General features: G+C 33.5%; 2 protein-coding genes across 2 annotated transcripts; both read right to left on the reverse strand.

Moving 5' to 3' along the window:
- Positions 1 to 233: 233 nt before the first annotated feature.
- Positions 234 to 1,700, reverse strand: LOC107768901 (uncharacterized). The gene is made up of 2 exons (XM_075223711.1): positions 957 to 1,700; positions 234 to 452 (listed from the first exon to the last, which is right to left on the reverse strand). The coding sequence occupies exons 1-2, from the start codon at positions 1,698 to 1,700 to the stop codon at positions 234 to 236; spliced, it is 963 nt and encodes a 320-aa protein (XP_075079812.1).
- A 2,111-nt stretch (positions 1,701 to 3,811) lies between these two features.
- On the reverse strand, positions 3,812 to 6,033 carry LOC107774251 (chlorophyll a-b binding protein CP29.1, chloroplastic-like). The gene is given in 2 exon segments (NM_001325178.1): positions 3,812 to 4,323; positions 5,545 to 6,033. Coding segments are annotated over 2 exon segments (855 nt in total). The 3' UTR covers positions 3,812 to 3,957.
- Between the last annotated feature and the right edge of the window lie 15,624 nt (positions 6,034 to 21,657).

Here is a 21,657-nt window from a genome sequence, read left to right on the forward strand (position 1 = left end):
TTGGGTATTAGTTTCCACATTTGATTCTTGCTGAACTAATCTAACTCCTCTTGCATGGCTTGCACATTATCAGGGCAGCTTGACATTACTGGGTGCGACTGAGTCAACTGGTGAAAATAGCAGTAATATGCCAGATCCACAAATCAAGTCGACTACAAATACAACCGACCACATAGAAACGAAGGAATGAAAACCAGGGCAGCTCTCAATCTACAAATACAGTTCTTGCTGAACTAATCTAACTCCTCTAACTCCTCTTCAGTAATGTCACAATTGTTATTAAAGGGAATTGTTCCAGTACCAACTATATTGCCCTTTGAATCGTCCCCAAATTTAACACTTCCTCTATCGATTTTTGTAACTTCTTTGAACAGGTTTTTGTCACCTGTCATATGACTAGAACACGCACTGTCTAGATACCATTTTACTTTGCGGCTTACTCTGTGGTGTTCCTGCAAGACAAGATGATTACTTTCTTTTAGGTACCCAAGCTTGCTTGGGTCCTGGAGGGTTAGTGTTACTAGGTTCAGAACTTTTTGGTTTCCAAACCTATCCTGACATATTTGATTTACGAAAATGACAAAAGGAATATTTATGCCCACTTTTATTACAGTAATGACACTTAACATCAGACCCGCTTATAGGTCTTTCATAGGTATTGGAACTAGTCGACCTGGTTCTAGCAGGTTCTTTTCCAGTTGACTTGTAAGTCGTCTGGTTTGACCTAACAGAACTGTGACTGCTAGATTTGCGCATGCTGTTGAGCTGCATTTGCAAATCCTCAAACTCTTCTTAAAGTACTTCCTTTTCGATTTCACATACTTCATGTTTGAGTTTCCAGTCTTTAACCTCCCTAGTGAGTCTCTTAAGTTCATTCATCATTTTTGAGACTCTTTCAATGTTGAATCAAGGATATCTTGCAATTCATTATATTTTTCACAGTCATAAGATCTTACCTCACTAGTTTCACCTCGTGCCATGAAACAGTTTTCATTCTCGTCATCTGAAACATCTTCATCTGTCCAACATCCTAAAGTTTTTTTCATTTCATTTTCTAGAATTGTCATGAAGCAGAGATTTGTTATTTCTTCATGGTCAGAGTCATCCTCATCGCTCCAGCTTCCGAAGGTTTTGTTCTTGTTGAAGCCTCTAGAGATCTTCCTCTTTAGTTCTAGGCATTCAGCTTGAATATGCCCAAATTTTCCACATTCGTAGCATTTTCCATCATTCTTATCCTGTTCGTTGTATTGCCTGGATCGTCTTGGTGGAAATCTTTCTTTCTTTGTGTTCCTGTATCTTCTCATTAGCCCATCCATATTTCTAGACATCATAGCAATCTCTTCTTGCAGAGCTTCAGGATCATCAATTTCATTTTCAACCATTTCAGTAGAGGTTTTGAATGCAACTATTTTCATTTTCTCCTCTTGATTTGTCTTTTTGAGATGCGTCCTTTCAAAGGCAATTAGTTCTCCTCGTAGTTCATCATAGGACAATTTGTTTAGGTCTTGAGATTCCAGTGTGACTACTTTGGTCTGCCAAGTGGTTGGCAGACTTCTGAGAATTTTTCTGACTTGATCACCACTGGTGTAGGGCTTGCCAAACGCCTTTAAATCGCTAATTATTTTGCTAAACCTGACAAACATCTCTTCAATGTATTCTCCTTCTTTCATTGAGAAAAGTTCGTAATCATGAACCAACATATTGATATGTGTTTCCTTTACTTTGCTGGTTCCCTCATAGGTGACCTTAAGTTTGTCCTACATCTCTTTGGTCGTGTCACAACTTGATATTTTCTCGTATTCTTCACCACTTATAGCGTTATGAAGCAAATATCTCGCCTTGTTGTTCACTTGTACTACTTCCAGTTGCTCCTTTGAGTATGAATCTATATCTTTAGGGTCAGCAAGTGGTGGAGTGCTAGCTAGTAGGGGATAATTTCCCTTTTTGATGACTCTCCAGACTTTGACATCGTAAGCTTTAACAAAGATTTTCATTCTTACTTTTCAGTGAGAGAAATGTTGTCCATTGAAGTATGGTGGTCTAACTTGTGAAGTTCCTTCCTGAAAAAGAGCTCCTATGATAACCTGATTTGCCATGATCTTTTCTCACAAGCTGTTAAGCAAAAGTAAAATGTGAGACTAGCTCTGATACCAATTGAAAGTACAGGGGGGGGTGAATTGTAAATATTTAAACTTAATCACTTATTAGTTGACTAATTTATTGAGTAGTCGACTAGATATGATAATTCAATAGATATAGTAAAAGAAAGTAAATTGCAGAAAGTAAATGCAGGAATTAAAGACACCAAGATTTTATACTGGTTCGGATTCAATGTGAATCCTAGTCCAGTCCCCTTGGGTTGCAAGTGAGTTCTCTTTTAGTAAATATGTTTCTCCGAGTACAGTTGTAGTGAATTTGCACACAGTTTGTCTAGCACTCGTTTTTTATACAATGCCTCACCAGTGTTATGCTCTCTTTCTTTCCCTGACTTGTTACACAACAGATCTTAGTGAACTACAATGTTTGTTTGCAGTAGAATAAAGAGAGTGATTTTGGTTCGATCAAAGTATGTCAGACTAGGGTTTAAGGCGGGATATAAATACTTTGATGGATGGTAGAGGCTTGACAACCCAAGAGATTTGATCCTTGGAAAGAAATTGATTCTTTCCAAGAATAAGATAGTAAGCCGTTGCTTCTCCTTAATTTCCTTCCTTCAGCAGAGATACGAGTGAAGACTTGCTCCTTGATTGTTTGTCTTTCCAAACTTAATCGCGTACCAATCTTCTCATAACTTTCGATCTTCCGGGATACTGCCCCTGAAATGTGCCTTAACTTAAGGCTTGCTTGATTCTCTCCAACGTTGCTCTTTGCCGATTGATTTGCTGATTGGATTCCGTCCAGATTTGCGAGTCCTTTCCTTAGTTGTCCAGATTTACTAATTGTATGATAATCTTTGCTAATTGATTTCTTCCCTTATTCATCATGATTGACTCCAGCATTCTTGTGGTATCTTCTTGACTTCTTGTAATTGATTTCCTGCACATGTATATTATTTGTATCACTAAAACTGGATCTAGCATGCTTGTGAACTTATTGAATGGTAATTTACAAGATAATTATGAGTCTTCACCTATTGTGCCCGAATCTGATGCAGGACTACATGTTGAAACGAAATGGGCAAGCTTTGGTTTGGTTGTTATGCACAACAAGGGTACTTTGCTTCTTCTCTCTCTCTCTCTCTCTCTCTCTCTCTCTCTCTCTCTCTCTCTCTCTCTCTCTCTATATATATATATATATATATATATATATATATATATATATATATATATATATATATATATATATATATATATATATATATTCTCTTTATTCATGATTAGTATACATGTTTACGCAAAATGTGAAAGCTTCTTGGGATATGGATGTGACTTGTGAAGATGTTTGAAACATGTCCTTGTACTTAGATGGTATTGCTTTTATATGAAATTCTCCGTTTCTTTAATATTTGATTTCTCTTGGGAAATTGTGTTTCTCAAGTTGGGATGCAAGTTCAACTGATTTTTAGCATCAAAATACCACATCAACTTTGTTATCACCTTCACCCCTAATCCTAATTATCAAGGAATCTAGTCATCGAAATACAAAAGGCTAAAGTCCACCCTCTTTTATGCATATTTTGTTAATCAATCTCTTAGATTTACTATTGTAGAACCCTATGGCATTCATATATCATTTCCTTATGCAACATAAGGATGAAAAAAAGAATAAGAAAATTTGCGATATCAACACTGAAGAACATGACAAACTTAGATTAACAATAGCGTTTGATATTTCCTTCTCCTTAGAGTGTCAAATGTTACAATTTTTACAAGATGCAGATGAATATAATAATATAATATACGTAAAACCATCCTCTCAACTAGATAGAGCTGAAAAACAAGGTGCGTTGGGCTGGGCTTAAGAGAAGAAGCCGAATGTGTCGAAAATGGTAGTGTGAAGTGGGTCACTCAAGTGGGTAGCCCAGTTGTTAAGTGGGCCTTTTCCAGTAGCAGCAGCTTGGACAGCAAAGCCCAAGAAGGCAACCATAGCAAGACGAGCATGCTTGATCTCAGCAAGTTGAAGTGTGGCTTTTTTCTCCGGGTCAGCAGCAAGGCCCAATGGGTCGAAGAATGATCCACCAGGGTAAAGCCTCTTTTCCGGGTCAAGCTCAGCGTTTCTTTGGAATTCAATGTATCCAATAACAAGGACCTCAATCCAGATCAATGTTGTAATGGAGAATGGGAGTGGTTGCCCCAAGTAGGATGATCCCTCAACCAGCTCAACCTATGCAAGTCCAAGAAAGAGTTAAATGAGTTAGAAATGGCAAGTGCAACACAATCACAAGTTAAACAATACTCTACTGATAAGTCTTATTAAATTTGAAATGGGTTTATCCCTGTTTGGTTAGGATAAAATTATGGTATAATTAATCTCGGGATTAGTTATCCCGAGATTGTAGTGTTTTTTTATCATGTGATAACTTGTTTCCCAACCAAACAACCCCATAATGTAAATACTTTAATCCTATTTACCTTCTAGGTGCAGCAAGGTGACAAATTAAATATTCCTTTCAGGAAAAACTCATCCATACTCGATGAACTTTTATCATTTAATCATAGTTGTAATATAAATTTTGACCTCATTAAATTACTTAACCAACTATATGGTTTAAACGACGAGTGCAGTTAAATGTATATCGCTCCTCAACTACACTATGCAATTTCTAGCCTAAACTGTCCATAAAACATCGAAATTTTCCACTTTAGGTTTGGTCGTGCGTAAAATCAAGTGATTAGAAACTTTGTTTTCATACTTTCTTGATCTATTTTTTCTATTTATCTCAAGCTCGATCACGAGCATATTGCTTTTTTTTTTTTCCACCAAAGTTTCTAATAAATATTGATGATGTTTAAATTTTGTTCCCAATGGGATTGTAGTCCCAATCTAGCAAAATAGTAAATCCACAAATTCGAAACTAGCTAGGCAACCATGGACAATGAGGAAGGAATAATCACAAGCACCATGCACAAACCTACTGTTCAGGCATCAAAATGAAATACGGAAAGTTGAAAATAAAATGCGGATCCAAGATTTGAATTAATAGTATGTATTACAACAGAGTTATTACTCTTTAATTAAACTTTATGCAAATATAATATAGATATAAATTTTTAATTAAAACTTTTCATACATATTTAATTCAAATAAGCATTTAGTGGGTATATATATATGCTTACAATTACAAATGACGTTGAGCATGAATTAACATGTAATAAGAATTATCTATTCAAAGAAAGTAATGTACCAGAACTACTACTAAATATTAAGTAGGGAAGTTAACTTATATAGCTAACAACTTAAATTTGTTTATTGTTTTATACTTTTATTACTACCAGTAAATTTTAGCACATGTCTTATATTAATTTTTCTCACTGTCACTATAAACTAAGTTAATCTCAGGTTATAATACGTTCATGCAAAAGCAAAAGATGGTGTAGGTAGTACCTTTCCAGCGTCTTGCCATGTAATACCAGTGAGCCACTCAACAGTCAAAGCACCAAGTGTAGCCAACATAGCCCATCTCCCATGGATCAGCTCACATTCTCTGAATCTCTGCAGTCCAAACACCTCACTGTACGGCTGGAACGGTGTCGATTTCACATCAGCAAGTTCAGTCCTGGTCCCAATTACGTCACCGGCCAAATTCTTAGCCAAATTCTGGTCCAATGAATCCAAATCAAATTGCAAGTACTCAGCAGGTTTCCCCAAACCAAATGGATCGAATCCGTAATCGCCGACGAGACTCCCGTCCAGATATTCTGGTGCCTTAGCTCCTGGGTACCATAACGGTCTGTCTGGGATTTGCCTTTTTGGAGCCTTTTTAGGTGCGGCTTTTTTTCCGAATCCGAATCGGGCTTGGACTCTACCGGCACCGGAGTGAATTTCCGGCAGCCGTGTTCCGATGAATGAGGATGTGGCAGCTGCGGTAGCCATTGCCGCTAATGTGAGCTAACTAGGAGACTAGTGAAAAATTGTTGAATTGATGTGGTGGAATATGGAGCCTATACTGATTATATTGGTGAAGAAGGTACAGATTTTTGATCTGCGGAGGAAAGAATTATGACGGTTGGATGAGAGGATGGAGTGATCGGACGGTTAAAAGAGAGAAAGGCCTTATCTGATTCTTATCAAAGCTGATTTCAAGTGGTGTGTTTGAAGGACACGTAGGATTTGAAGTCTTGTGGTTGACATGTAACATTGGAGATTAGAGTTTTAGCAGAATATCTTCCAATTGTTTTCAATCTTTTGGGACCATGTAATGAAAGAAGAACGATGGGATTGGTGGGCTTATGATTTTTCATATTACTCAGATTGAATTGTCCAATACGTGGAAAAGAAAGAAAGAAAAGAAAAAAAAGAAACAGTGACGAATCTTGTCATGTACTTGCCTGCTTAGTACTATGGTCTTTTAACATAACTAGTATAGTACCCGAAGAAAAAAATATAATAAATTATTAACTTAGTTGCTTAACCATCTCATATTTTTATAACTTGATCAATCGTAAAATTTAAATCATTTGATCGATTCCTCATTAATTTTTAAATCCTCATTAATATAGATTCCTCATTAATTTTTGATTTGAAAAGAGGCAAAACAATTGTAAAGTATTACTATACATCAGAATTACATATAATCAAGCAAAGAGCGTAAAGTAATGTGTGTATTTTTTTTCCCCTCTTTTAAGACATTGGATATGTCATTAAAGTTGCATTATTTGAAGGAATAAGTTTGCGTTATTCCATTATGTAATTTATCTTATCTAACGCTCTTAAGAAAAATAATAATAATTAAATGACAGGTAATGTTGCAAATCAATAAAAAACTTTCATTAATTAAATAAATTACAGGTAGTCGTAGAGACGGTTCTTCCACTCTGCTTCAAATTTAAGGACATAAACCCAAAAAGGTCCACTTGGCCACACCTCGTGATAAATGTCAGTTAAAATACTACCTAAAGGTTGTCCAAGTGAATCTACTAAAATTGATAATGCTTCCCAATCGTATAGTATAATTTTGTCTATAACATCTATTAGTGCATCTCTCATAAGCTGATAATTTGCAATATGTAGATCTAGTGCAGGCCTAAGCTCTCTAAATTTCTTTTCTTTTTCCCTTCGTTCAGCCCTTCGATCTCTTAACTTATTGTGTATAGCCCTTGGGACATTCCTGATAATTTCAGGCGTCGAGTCTGAAGCATTATAGGAATAAATGTTGCGACGGCGTATCTTTCGACGTTGTCCCCTTCGTTGAATTTGAGCACTCATAGTTGGAGTAATTTGAACGTGTTTGTTCATCCATATCTGAAATAGAACTAAAGAAAGAATAAGAATAGCTACAACATGTCAATGAGATAACATAGTACATGCATATTATTTTGAAACTTGCTCCTTAGTAGATATAGCTCAGGCAGTAGCGTCTCAAAGCACTCACAAATTTGAGAGAATGATGTTATTTCTTGAGAGGACTGCTAAAAGGATAGTGAATGCTAATAGAAACATTTAATTGTTGAATTGGATAGAATAATGAATAGAGGATACTACTATTTAAATTAATTCCAATATGAGTATTTAGAAACACATCCTAATTTCAGTTAGTATACAAATAAGTTAACAACACCAATAGACTTGTACATACTAAATTCCAATAGATCACATAAAATTTAGTATATTCTTGTCGGTGATACTATACTATATTGCAAAAAAAAAAACAGTAATGAAAGCGAAAAAACAGTGTTGATTTTGATTGCTTAATTTATAAACTATTCCATTGGAATTACGTGAGCCTTTGAGAACCAATTGCCCTGAATAGCTAGAAAGCTAAAGAAAGCAGGAAAAACCAAACGAAGTCTGCCTTTGAGAACCAATTTTCCAGATTGATGAAGTATTATTAATTTTGAGAGTAATCAAAATTATTCAAATCAATATCTTATTATTTCTTCAAATTATAAATTTATTCAAATTAAATTTTACTGTAAAAGTTAACCAAAATCAAGCGAAAATAACTTGTGACAAACAATATTGGAAACGAAGAATCCGAAAAGCACTCACTTTTCCGGCAGAATTGAGGCTATGTTGAATTTGCAGAATATTTTTGTTTGCGTAATATTGTCGGACTCTCCTCTGTTCTTCGTTGTTCTCTGAATTTTCTTGTATTAACACCTCCCTTATTATGTCCTTTTATAATATCATGTGATTAGTATAGTGGAGAAGTGGTTATAGTGGGTAACTGGGGAGGATTTGTAAAGGGATATGTGAAGTAGAAGGTTGAAAACATGGGGAAGTTGAAGGTGGACGACTGAACGTGTATGAAATGGTTGGATGTGAGGAGTTTTGTGTGGGAGTGGGAAATCATGGGGGTAGTGGCATAGTGTTGTAAACTTGTTGCTGAAAATGGGTGCAAACTAAAAGTTGTTTACTGTATTCGCCAAAGGTATTATTTCCTGAGATTGGTTTACGACACTTGATATGGATAGTCTTGAATTTCCAGCGACTGTATCCTCATTTGGAGAAGGAAAAGAAGCTGTTGTAAAATCACTGCTATTTTACATTTATTAGTCTTTGTCCTGTTTTTCCTCAGATCAGTAGTTGCTAATGCTAATCATTATATCCAAATCTAATGACAAATCTTTGTCCTGTCCCCTGTTTATATTTGTACAAATGTTTTGAGGACGAATACAAAACCGAGAAACAGAGAACCAAAGGAATTAGTTTATACTTTTCATGAAAAATTTGAAAAAATGTGATGCATAGTAAATTTGAACAAATCTATAAATATGCAACTCATATGCTCTTCAGAAGGGAGGATAAACAGTAATGTGAAATATAATTACATAAACAGTAATGTGAATTCTAATAGCAGAAAGTTGATAAACAGTAATGTGAATTCTAATAGCAGAAAGTTGATAAACAGTAATGTGTCCTGCATTATATGAGTATTGATCATTTAAGAACTTCCCAGTTTTCCATGTTCTGTGATTGTTGCAAATGGCATCTGGCTTTCTTTTGCATTAACGTAGCTATCAACTAATAAGGTAATGTGAATTCTAATAACGTAGTTCAGTTGGAAAAGTTGACAGCCTATGTGGAAAATGGATATAGTTCCATCAATGCAGTTAAGAGATTCAAATTATAGGTAATCACTTATATGTATAGAGTAAATCTCAAGAATGGCTATTGTCAACTATGACAAAAACTCAGCATAACAAATCTATAAATGTGCAGCTCATATGCTCTTCAAAAGGGAGAATCATTTGAAGAAGATGGATTTTTCTGGCATTGCTTTCGAAAACTACTTTGCTGCAGAGTGCAACCTAAGTCATGTATAATTTAAATCGAATTAGCAATTTGGAGGAGCAAAACAAATATATATATAATCATATAACAATTCCGAAAATCAAATATATATATATATATATATATAATCATATAACAATTCTGAAAATCAAATTGAATTAGCAATTTGGAGGAGCAAAACAAATATATATATATAATCATATAACAATTCCGAAAATCAAATCGAATTAGCAAGGTAATAACATATGTAAAATACCTTTTCATCTTGTAGAACCAATTCAATCGAGAATATAGTGCCTGGATTAAAATGATCCGGTACTTCCCACATACGGACAACACGAACTTTCAACTTCCATTGCATCTTCGAAATTGTTATATCCTTGATGAAATCAATGTGAGTAGCCATCTTTTGCATAAGCCGTAAGTTTTCTTGAAATCTTGATAGAAGAAGGAACTTTAGAATTGAAGAACGTGTAGTTGAGAAAGAAATATAAACTCCTCTACACTTGAGCAGTTGATACCCAGTATGAGCAGTTGATACCCACTATACGATACGTGGGTTAAACAGTTGAATCCATCGTGCTTTTGAAGAGAAAATATAGGTTAAGTTGAAGGTAAAAAGTAATTACCTAATATTGTGGAGTAAAAGGTTTTAACAAATAAATTGATTTAATAATTTAAAAACATTAAAAATTGAGATAATTTAAGAGGAGTTTGAACGGTTTAGAACTGCAACAGGGGCGGAAGGCCAGTCCTATTTTTGAGGAAGCGGGCTGTTTTTTAAAAATACAATGGTTTTTTCCAAATACAATGATTTAATAATTTAAATAAATTTTAAATTAACAAAACTGCACAGAAGTGTTTACGGTTTTCTCATGAATGGTTTGAATTCTACTTCCTAATATTTAGGAGCAATGTCTTAACATGTCATGTGTCATTCTATTGTTCTGTCATTTGGCTTCATGATATGCTTTTGTTTTCTGCTTTTAATTATAGATAGATTCTCTTATTGTTTGATTTAATAGCTTGTTGCTTATTTATTCCCTTATTTCCCTTTGTAGCATTTATCTTTGTTCCTCTTTTTTTTTAATTTACAAAATAAGGTAATTTTATAATAAAACTAGCTTTGATCTTGTTTGCTGTGGACGCCTTACTTTGCAGTAGATCTGTGAAGTACGAATTTATAGAAAATGTAATTGTAGAAGCAACATGTTAAAAGGAGGTGAGAGCTAAGAGTTAACTTTAAATGTGAGTGATGTCATGACTCATGATTTGATCGTGTAAAGAGAGAGAAAAAAGAGGAGCATTATCGATATTAGGTCTCGATTTTGGGTTAGAAGGCGAGCGAAAAGGAATTATGCTTCATGCTAAACCAGCACAATCGTTCAACTTTTGTGTTTGAGGGAGTACAGTAAAATTATATAAGGGGTCCTTGACGTGGGCGTGCACACATACGATTTTTGACGAGGTTAACGGATTTAAGTGACCCTCCTCCACCAATGTAGATCCGCCTCTTAATTGTCTTGGTATACCTGTTGCAACATGAGTTATCCAGCTGTTGCATAAAGCGGTTATTGCAATGATTTTAAAACGTTGCTATTGGCGTGTTGATCGCAAACTCACAATTAAACAAAAAAATGCTATCACTTAACGACTTGATACAATGATTCATAACTCTTTTGAGTGTTTTTGAGTTGAATGAAGCTCTACTAATTACATTACTTTTGTGACATCTTATTGAACCACAAACAAGTTTTCTTAAATACGGAGTGGTAATCTTACTTCATGTTAATTATTTCATCAAACTGGTTGTGATGGTAGATATGATCGCTTCGCCCTCAATCGAAGATTTCAGATTTTATTCTAAAGAATAAAAAAAAAATTGGTAGGGAGCGTTTTTTCCCCTTTAATGTGCCTTGTGCGATACAAATTCGAATTAGCCGAGATCTCAAAGCAGGTAGCGAACATCAGACATCGGACACTGGATGGGAACCGAAACAAATTTATTTCAGCAGAGTTTACAAATTATTTTGTAGTTATTTTCTTACAATATTACTCTCTAGAAGTATATTGTCAATACTGACGATTTCTTCAATTGGATGGGAGAAAGAGAGAGCACATAGATATAGATACATTATATTTATTTCAAGAACAACTCTTTGAATTTCAAAATTGCCTATTATATTACACACACTCACAGGATGCTTATGAAATGGTTCGTTAAACAGGGCTATGTGACAAAAGTATGTCGATAATTGCATTTCGAACAAATAGGAATTTATTCTACTTCATCTATTACAGAAAAAAGATTTTCTCAACAAGCTTTATCCGAGAATATAGACGAGATTAGTTGGATTCCAGTACACATTATTGTAATTACTACTGTATATTTCAAAAGGTGGCTTGAAAACCTTGATTCCTTATAAATCAAACACTATCGAATAAATATCATATGTAATTCTAACATTATTAATTGAAGAATCTATGGTTACACTCGCTCATATCTTTTATGGTGGACAACACCTAGGAAATTTGTTTCAGCGAACGAGTTTGTATGTTATGTGCATTTGTTTTGTGTATTCACAGTGTACAAACTTTTACACCATCTTAAATTAACCTACAATAATATGTAACTCTTTATAGCAGGTCTGATATGATAACTTGCTTCTATCTTTTTAGCAATTACATTAAATTGATAGTGAAAAAATTCTTTACATGAGTAAAACGCCTAGCTAGACATGTTAAAATTTTCATCAAATTGTATATTTTTGGGTTGATTTTTCTCGAAAAGCAATCACAAGGGACTTCATTGATATAGTTACTATTACAACAATAACGAGACGTTTGATAAGAGCCAGCTTTGTAAGCATCAATTAGATTCTCATTCCATTAATTATGAAATGCGAATAATAATAATATAATCCTTTGATAATGGCCAGAAACAAAATGTTTTTCTTAGGCATCCATTGCCCTACCTTTTATTTCTCTCAAATACTTAAGACTTTCTTGGTTAAGATGCAGAAAAAAGAGCTGATAAAACTCTTTATTTCAAGAAAAAATAAAATACAACACTACAAAAAATTGAAAAATTTACGGCGATTTTATTACGGCGGTTGCTGTAATCCGCCATAATACGAAACAAAAAATGGCCTTTTTAAACACGCCGCTTTAAGGTTTTAAATAACGGCAATTTGTTTTATATTACGGCGGTTTAAACCGCCACTATTATCAATTCCCCATCACACCTCCAAACAAATTTAGATTTTCTCCTTTGGTTAGACCAAAAAATTAGAACTCCTTCCCGCGTTCCTCCTTAAATAAACCCTAGCCGAGCCTCTCGATTGGAAGCCACTGGTCTCCAATGAAGCTTGCGAGGAGTCCAGCAACCCCATCTTCAAATAAAATTCAGCGAGGTCCTCTCGATTTTCCTCTCCTTTTCGCTATTACTGCTTACTTATTAACTAGTCTTAAAGTACGCGCGTTGCGCGTGTATTTCATATCAGTGAATACGAACTTAAAGAATTACATGGATATTGTGCACAAACGCATTTGAATTATCAACAAAAACTAAAAAATCTAAATTACTGGAAAAAATCATGAACTTTAGTCACATTTATCTTACTTAATAAAAGAAGATCTCTTCTTTAATAATGTCTAATTATTTGGACTTTCGGTAGGGATAGATTTAGGTTTTCACGCTAATAATGTCTCTTGGAATTTTGAAGTGGAGGACTTCTAGTGTTACCAAGATTATTGTTATTCTGGGTAAAATAATGAATTCTAAAATTATAAATTCTGGTGAAAATTAACTTACTCGACTTATATAATTAATCTTATTATGATTACATTCCTAAATATTAGGATCTCCTATATAGTTTAAATAGAAAAGATTTAATAGTAAATTTTTAGTTAATTTCTAAATATAGAAAGTACAAATTAAACGATAATTTTATCCAATGTAAAACTTATTTCTAAATAATAAAAAGGCCGATCAATTTTGCGTTGAAAATTCGTGCTTTTATAATACTCTAGAGTGATTGAAGAAGACAAAAAGGTGAAACATTATTTTTCCTATATATTTAGTAGTTTTTAATTTTATCTCACATTATTATCACACCAGCCAATAGTATGTGCGTTGCTCGTGAACTTTATCTACATGAATAAAAAGTTTTTTAAAAGATTATATAAATATTTTATTTAAAATTATATTTGAGTTATAAAATAAAAGTGTTAGTCCTGAAAATGAAGAACATTGATTCTATATAGCTAGGGAAAATCTGCCACATAGAAGTCCTCAATCAAGGTTAATATATTGAAAAAGAAAGAATCATCAGTAAGTATACAAAACTAAACTATACTAATTTATCATAATTAAATAATAAAGTGAGAATATATATTAATTAACTATAAGTCAATAATAATATTAAATATAAAGAGATGTGTCGTAATATGATAAATTATACTATTTTTATGTTTTATTACTCAATATATATAGGTGGTAGCTACAAAAATGATGTTCTTTTGTATATAGTCGAAACCGTTTCCCTATTATATTTATATGTTTTATTTGTATTATGTAGAGGTATTTGTACTGTGCCCATGATAATTTAGTTGTATTGCATTAATGATAAATCATAATTACGACTATACTATTGCATGCCTAAAAGAAAAAGAAAGCTATTTTTATTGCAAAGGTGTATTATTTTAAAATAAAGGGGATCCTTTCCTTATTTGAGGTAAAATCTCAATTGTATCAAACTCCTAAATATTAGCACCTAATTGAATAAGGAAAGATTTAATATTCAAAATTTAATGATAAAATTCAAAATATAAGAAACTAACTTAAATTACTATTTTATTCATTAAAATCTATTTTTTAAGGGTAAAAAAGACGAACGACATTTCGTTAAGAGGCTTCGTGTTTTTTTCGTTAAGTGCCTTCGTGTTTTTAATATAGTATAGACGTAAATTGTACATCTAGGGTTTGATTCGCATATGCTTAGCTTATTTACTTCTTATTTATTCATGTAGATCTAGGTTTATTTGCTCTCTCTATGTAGTTGTTGGATCTGTGCTTAGTTCGCTTTTTGCTACTGTTTGTGTAAATTTATTTTGTGAAATTGGATCGATATTATTCTTTTTCTCTGTCGAGTGATATAGAACGACTTTTTTGCAGGCCATAAAAGTACCAGCTGTTGGTTCTTCTGCCATTTCCCTCTGTTTCTGCAAATTTCTGTGGTGTTTGATTCAAAAATTGTAAACCAGTAAGTGAGAATTTGGATTTTGCTCATGTTCTCTTATTTGGGGTTTGTCTTATGGTTTTGATACTTAGCATTGGCACTACTACTACAACTTTTTTTTAGAGTACTTTTTAAATTTCTTTCGATTTTGCTCTACCGCATATGTTTGTTCTGTGCAAATTTTGCATTGTTTGTGAATTAGAGCTCTTGACCTTAAGTATCTAGATTTCATATATTGAGTTTTAAATTTTATTTGTGATACCAGATTTGAGAAATGGCTTGCCGTATGCAAACTGCAAGGAAATCTTCGGTGGAAGTAACACTGCAGATCATCTTTCATATTTAAGCGCTATGAGGTTAACTGTATTGATAAGCTTTACTTCCTGCAAGCGTATAGTGACCTTTCAGTTGCTATTGTTGCTCTTGGATTGTGAGTAATACTTAATTCTTCCAATGGCATTGTTTTTATTCTTGTCAGTTCACTGTATGTGTTGTTGTTAGTCTGGTTATATATAACAGTTTTTATATGTTGGAATTGCCATGAAATAGTCTATACATATCTACAAATGACTACATAATCAACTTTTATGAATTTAACTAAGTTTTTTTTTTCTTTTCCATGAAGCTACTGTGTTTAACAAATATCCAGCATTTAATCCGATAATTTCTTCTAACGCAACTTGCATATTCCCTCCACCCTAGCCGTAATTTTCAAAGTTTGGCAAATGTGTATTGTGTTGCTCAGTTTGAGAAAATATGGATCTCATACATTACATTTTTTAAGTTAAAGATTTCAAAAAAAGAAACATAAGAGAATTCTCTTTCTTTTCTGGCATTTGATGGATTGATTTCTTTGTTGAACTTCTTATTTCTGTTCTTGATTTCATGTGGTTTTATTTTATTCGTGTTTTACTGATATCAGTTAGGATCTCTTGAGATGAAGATTTGTTTCTTAGTGATTGGTCTTTTTATTAGATTTGGTCTTGATGACTTTTTATGAATCTGGTCTTCTTTATTAGAGTTGCAGTATAGAGTCAGGTATCAATGGCCTCAGTTGTGCCTTTATGACTCAGGTAACAGTGCATGCATTTCATGTAAATACCTTGCAATTTGGAATAGAAAGATCTTTTTTTTTGTATCTTTTATGGTTGACTTCTGATTATTGTTCCTTATTGTTTCAATTTAGTTTGTAGACATTTTATTGGAGTGGCGCCCATCACATAACAGTCACTACAAAAAAAAAGATGATATTGTGGTGGTGTTAATAAATGCATTTTATTACAGCGGTTTTCAAACAGCCATAATACACATAACTAAAGTAGCGGTACATTTGAGTAAAATGACAGTGCATCGCCAGTATCCTTTTTTAACCCTAACCCCATGCCAAAAAACATTCTCATCTTCTCTCCTTAGTCGTCTACATTTTTGACGTCTCTCCTCCCAATCGTAGGACGGCTTTGAAACTGAGGCTCCTGTTGTGTTAGAGCATTGATTTGAAAGTCGGTATTCCCTTCACTACTAGAAATCCGGGAAAAAGCAATAAAAAATTAACGACCAAATTTGGTCTGTCAAGAAAAGCGACCAAAGTTGGTCGCCAAACTGCCGAAAATAATAAAAAAAATATTTGAAATATATTAGCGACCAAAGTTGGTCTCTATTTGGCCGCAAATTTAGTCAAATTGTTGACTGGACTGGTCAGACTTGCTTGGTCAAATATATACTGAGATTAGCGACCAATATTGGTCGCTAAAGTGGGACCCACATTAAATTTGTTAATAATTTTATTATTATTTTATAAAACTTATAAAATATAAATATATATAATTTAAAACTTGCAACCAACATTGGTCGCTAATTGAAGGATAAGCTGGTAGCGACCAACATTGGTCGCTAACATGGGACCCAGTTATAATATTTTAATAAATATATATTTATTTAAAAAAATTAAAAATATAAATAAATATAATTCAAACGCTAGCGACCAACGTTGGTCGCTTAATGAAATAGAGACCAACGTTAGTCGCCAATGTGGGACCCAGTTCTAATGTTTAATAATTTTTATTATTAATTTAAATATTATATAAAATATAAATAAATCTGATTAAAATTTAGGGACCAAATTTGGTCGCTAAATTAAATTCATGTACTGTTAGTGACCAACTTTGGTCGCTAAATTAAATTCATTTACAGTTAGCGACCAAAGTTGGTCTCTATATGGTCAAAATTAGAAATCACTTTTGTATTTACTATGTAAATAATATAAATGTAAGTCGTTAACACTTTTGTAATACAAGGGATGAATAGTACTACGAAGCGGGCGTGTGTGTCTATATATATAATATATATATATACTTACGCTATATACTATGCACTAAGTATAAGTGTATTAGGTAATACTGTATCGAATATAGCTTATATATATAATATATGTACTTACGCTATACTATGCACTAAGTATAAGTGTATTAGGTAATACTGTATCGAATATAGCTTATATATATATATAATATATATATGTACTTACGCTATACTATGCACTAAGTATAAGTGTAATAGGTAATACTGTATCGAATGTAGCTTATATATATATAATATATGTACTTACGTTATATACTATGCACTAAGTATAAGTGTATTAGGTAATACTATATCGAATACAGTCTATATATATATATATATATATATATATATATATATATATATATATATATATATATATATTATGTATTTACGCTATACTATGCACTAAGTATAAGTGTATTAGGTAATATTGTATCGAATACAGCTTATATATATAATATATGTACTTACGCTATACTATGCACTAAGTATAAGTGTATTAGGTAATACTGTATTGAATACAACTTATATATCTATATAATATATGTACTTATGCTATATACTATGCACTAAGTATAAGTGTATTAGGTAATACTGTATCGAATACAGCTTATATATATAATATATGTACTTACGCTATACTATGCACTAAGTATAAGTGTATTAGGTAATACTGTATCGAATACAGCTTATATATATAATATATGTACTTACGCTATACTATGCACTAAGTATAAGTGTATTAGGTAATACTATATCGAATACAGCTTATATATATAATATATATGTATAGCTTATATATATAATATATGTACTTACGCTATACTATGCACTAAGTATAAGTGTATTAGGTAATACTGTATCGAATACAGCTTATATATATATAATATATGTACTTACGCTATACTATGCACTAAGTATAAGTGTATTAGGTAATACTGTATCGAATACAGCTTATATATATATATATATAATATATGTACTTACGCTATACTATGCACTAAATATAAGTGTATTAGGTAATACCGTATCGAATATAGCTTATATATATATATATATATATATATATATATATATATATATATATATATATAATATATATACTTACGCTATACTATGCACTAAGTATAGACTGTTTGACCAAAATAGCGACCAACGTTGGTCGCCATTTTTGACCGTTTGACCAAAAGGCGACCAAAGTTGGTCGCTTTTGTAGGATATATATATATATATAGGATATATATATAAAAGAGGAAAATAATTATTTTATTTATTTATTTTCAAATATAGCGACCAACGTTGGTCGCTATTTTGGTCAAACAGTCAAAAATAATTTGGCTACCAAAATAGCGAGCAAGTTTGGTCGCTATTTTTTTTAACAGGAGCCAAAACGGGTTTCAGGTCCATTCTTTCAAAATTATTCCCCAAATTAAAATCTTTCTCCTCTAACACTCAAAACCCCTTCCCCCTCCGACTTCCAGCAGCAGCAACACCCCCGCCACCGGCGACCCCTGACGGCAGCAGCAAATTCCGGCGACCTCCACTCCCAAGGTTAGTTTCTCTCTCCTTTCTTTTATTTTTCCGAAAACAGTGATTTTAGGGGTTCAATTCCATTATATTAGTGTTCAAAGTTATATATTATTTGTTCAACTATGTTTAGTTCAAAGTTAATTCCATGTTAGGGTTTCATTTCTCCATGTTAGGGTTCAATTTCTCCATGTTATATATTATTTGCAATTTTTAGGGTTCTTATTAATACTTTTAGGGTTCAAATAAATTAACTATTTAGGTAGACTAATTTATATATGGGGTTAAATTTCATTTTATGAAACAACAATAATAGGATATGAATTCGACTTTTAGTTAACTAAAAAGAGATTAGGCTATGAATTAACTAATTTAAGTTGTTCTTGCTTTATTTAAATAGATGGAACATCGTTCTTGGATGTACAATAGGAATTATCCTAATCGGCGAAGATTGCGGGAGGATTTTGTAGAAGGGGTTGAGGACTTTATTAGACATGCAATGTCACTTCCGCCATACATAAAAGAAGGAGTAATTAGGTGCCCTTGTGTGAAGTTTGGAAAACCGGAGGAAGTTAAGGTTCATCTTTATATGGTAGGGTTTATAGTGAATTACTTTGTGTGGACTAATCATGGAGAGATGGATGGTAGCCATGGGATATTTCATAACATGGTTGTTGGTGAAAGTAGTAGGTCGGGGGAGAATAGAAATAGTGATTCCAGAATTCATGATATGGTTGCGAATGCTTTTGGAATGCACTTTGGGGGTGAGCCCAACGAAAATATTGAACAAACTCCTAATGATGAAGCAAGACATTTTTATGAACAGTTAGAGGAAGCTAGTCGTCCACTACGTGAAGGACGTCCGCACTCTGAGTTGTCTGTTGCAGTTAGATTACTAAGTATCAAATCTGATTGGAATATTTCTCAAGCAGCCATGGATTCTTTCATTGACCTTATGCGTGAACTAGTTGACGAGGAAATCGAATTACCTGGTGATTTCTATAAGGCAAAGAGATTAGTTTCTAAGTTAGGACTTTCGTCAATGAGAATTGATTGTTGTGAAGATGGTTGCATGTTATATTATAAAGATGATGCAAATTTAAGCAGTTGTAAATTTTGCGGAAAGTCTCGTTTCAAGAGGCTTTCCAGCGGGAAGATGGTCGCTATCAAGGCGATGCATTATTTACCTCTTATACCTAGGCTAAAGAGGTTATATGCGTCGATGAGTTGTGCTCCTCATATGAGATGTCACTTTGAAAATAGAAGACCACCTGGTGTTATGTGACATCCTTCAGATGGAGAAGCTTGGAAGCACTTTGATAGGACATATCCATGTTTTGCTAGTGAACCAAGGAACATTCGGTTAGGTCTGTGTGCGGATGGCTTCACGCCTTTTTCTGTATCTGCGACACCGTATTCATGTTGGCCTATTTTTCTTACACCTTATAATATACCACCCGAGTTGTGCATGACTAGTCCATATATATTCTTAAATTGTATTATCCCCGGTCCACGTAATCCGAAAAGTTTGATAGATGTATATTTGCAACCTTTGATTGATGAGCTAAAACAATTATGGTACGATGGTGTTGAAACATATGACTTATCAACCAAGCAGAATTTCAATTTGCGTGTTAATTTAATGTGGACAATTAATGATTTTCCTGCATATGGAATGTTGTGTGGGTGGATGACTGCTGGGAAGCTAGCTTGTCCTTACTGCATGGAAAATAGTAAAGCATTCACTTTGAAACATGGCCGAAAGCAATCATGGTTTGATTGTCATCGTCAATTCTTGCCTGCGGGTCATGAGTTTAGAAGGATGAAAAATGCTTTCAAAAAGAATAAATTGGAATATGATTATCCACCTCCGATACTTTTAGGTGATGAAATTTGGGAGAGGGTCCAGAACTTTAGTAAAGTTACTGAAGTTCCACCGCATAGATTCCCCGGATACGGTGTTACTCATAATTGGACCAAACAGAGTATATTTTGGGAGTTGCCTTATTGGAAGGATAATCTTCTCCGTCACAACCTTGATGTCATGCATATTGAGAAGAATTATTTTGACAATTTGTTCAACACAGTGATGGATGTTAAAGGTAAGACAAAGGATAACCCGAAGGCTAGAATGGACTTACAAGAATATTGCAGGTGGCCTGAATTACACTTGCAGACAGCAAACAATGGTAAGTTATTCAAGCCCAAAGCAAGTTACACATTCACTTTGGAAGAAAGACGGCAGATTTGTGATTGGGTAACGAAATTGAAGATGCCTGAGGGTTATGCGTCAAATTTTGAGAAAAAAGTTGATATGGAGGTTGGGAAGTTGAGCCATTTGAAAAGTCATGACTGTCATGTTTTCGTGCAGACCTTAGTGCCTATTGTGTTTTTTGGTTTGCCTGAAAGAATCTGGAAACCCATCACTGAGATTAGTTTGTTTTTCAAAGACTTGTGTTCTTCCACATTAAGGGAAGACAACCTACGCCGGATGGATCAGAACATTCGTGTAACTTCGGGTAAGATGGAAAAGATATTTCCATGTGGATTTTTTGATGTGATGGAACACCTTCCAATCCACCTTGTACACGAGGCACGACTTGGAGGGCCTGTTCAATGCAGATGGATGTATCCCTTTGAGAGGTAATATTATAGTCCATTTATAATTTTCTGTTTTATTTGAATGTTCTTGGCTAACCTAAAATTATGTAGGACAATTGGCAAATGCAAACAATTTGTTAAGCAGAGGAATATAATTGAAAGATCTATATGCGAAGCTTATCTTGCAAAGGAAACTGCTCATTTTTGTTCTTATTATTTTGAGAGCAACGTGCCATGTGCTAGGAATAGGCCCAACAGGTACACAGGACCTTACGAATGATCCATTATATCCGCCTATGTCCATATTCAATCAACAAGGCCGATGTTCTAAGGATGGTAGAAAGAGAAATTTGAGTGATATGGAGTTCAAGTCAGCTACACTTCACGTGTTGCTAAATTGTCCCGAAGTAGTACCATTTCTCAAGTAAGTATTGATTTAATAGTTATCAAAATATAAAATTTACTGTGATTACATCTCAATGCAACTACTAAAAATATTTGATGTGTCACAGTCACTTCGTGGGTCAATTTGGCCAAGATGTTGTATATACGGCAT

Source organism: Nicotiana tabacum, chromosome 10, assembly GCF_000715075.1.
Source record: "Nicotiana tabacum cultivar K326 chromosome 10, ASM71507v2, whole genome shotgun sequence".
Classification (NCBI taxonomy): Eukaryota; Viridiplantae; Streptophyta; class Magnoliopsida; order Solanales; family Solanaceae; genus Nicotiana; species Nicotiana tabacum.

Coding starts and splice junctions, on each gene's coding strand:
- LOC107768901 (XM_075223711.1), bottom strand. CDS start 1,700: ATGTTGGTTCATGATTACGAACTTTTCTCAATGAAAGAAGGAGAATAC. Junction 453..956: donor CACGAGGTGAAACTAGTGAG/GTAAGATCTTAT, acceptor CTTGTCTTGCAG/GAACACCACAGAGTAAGCCG.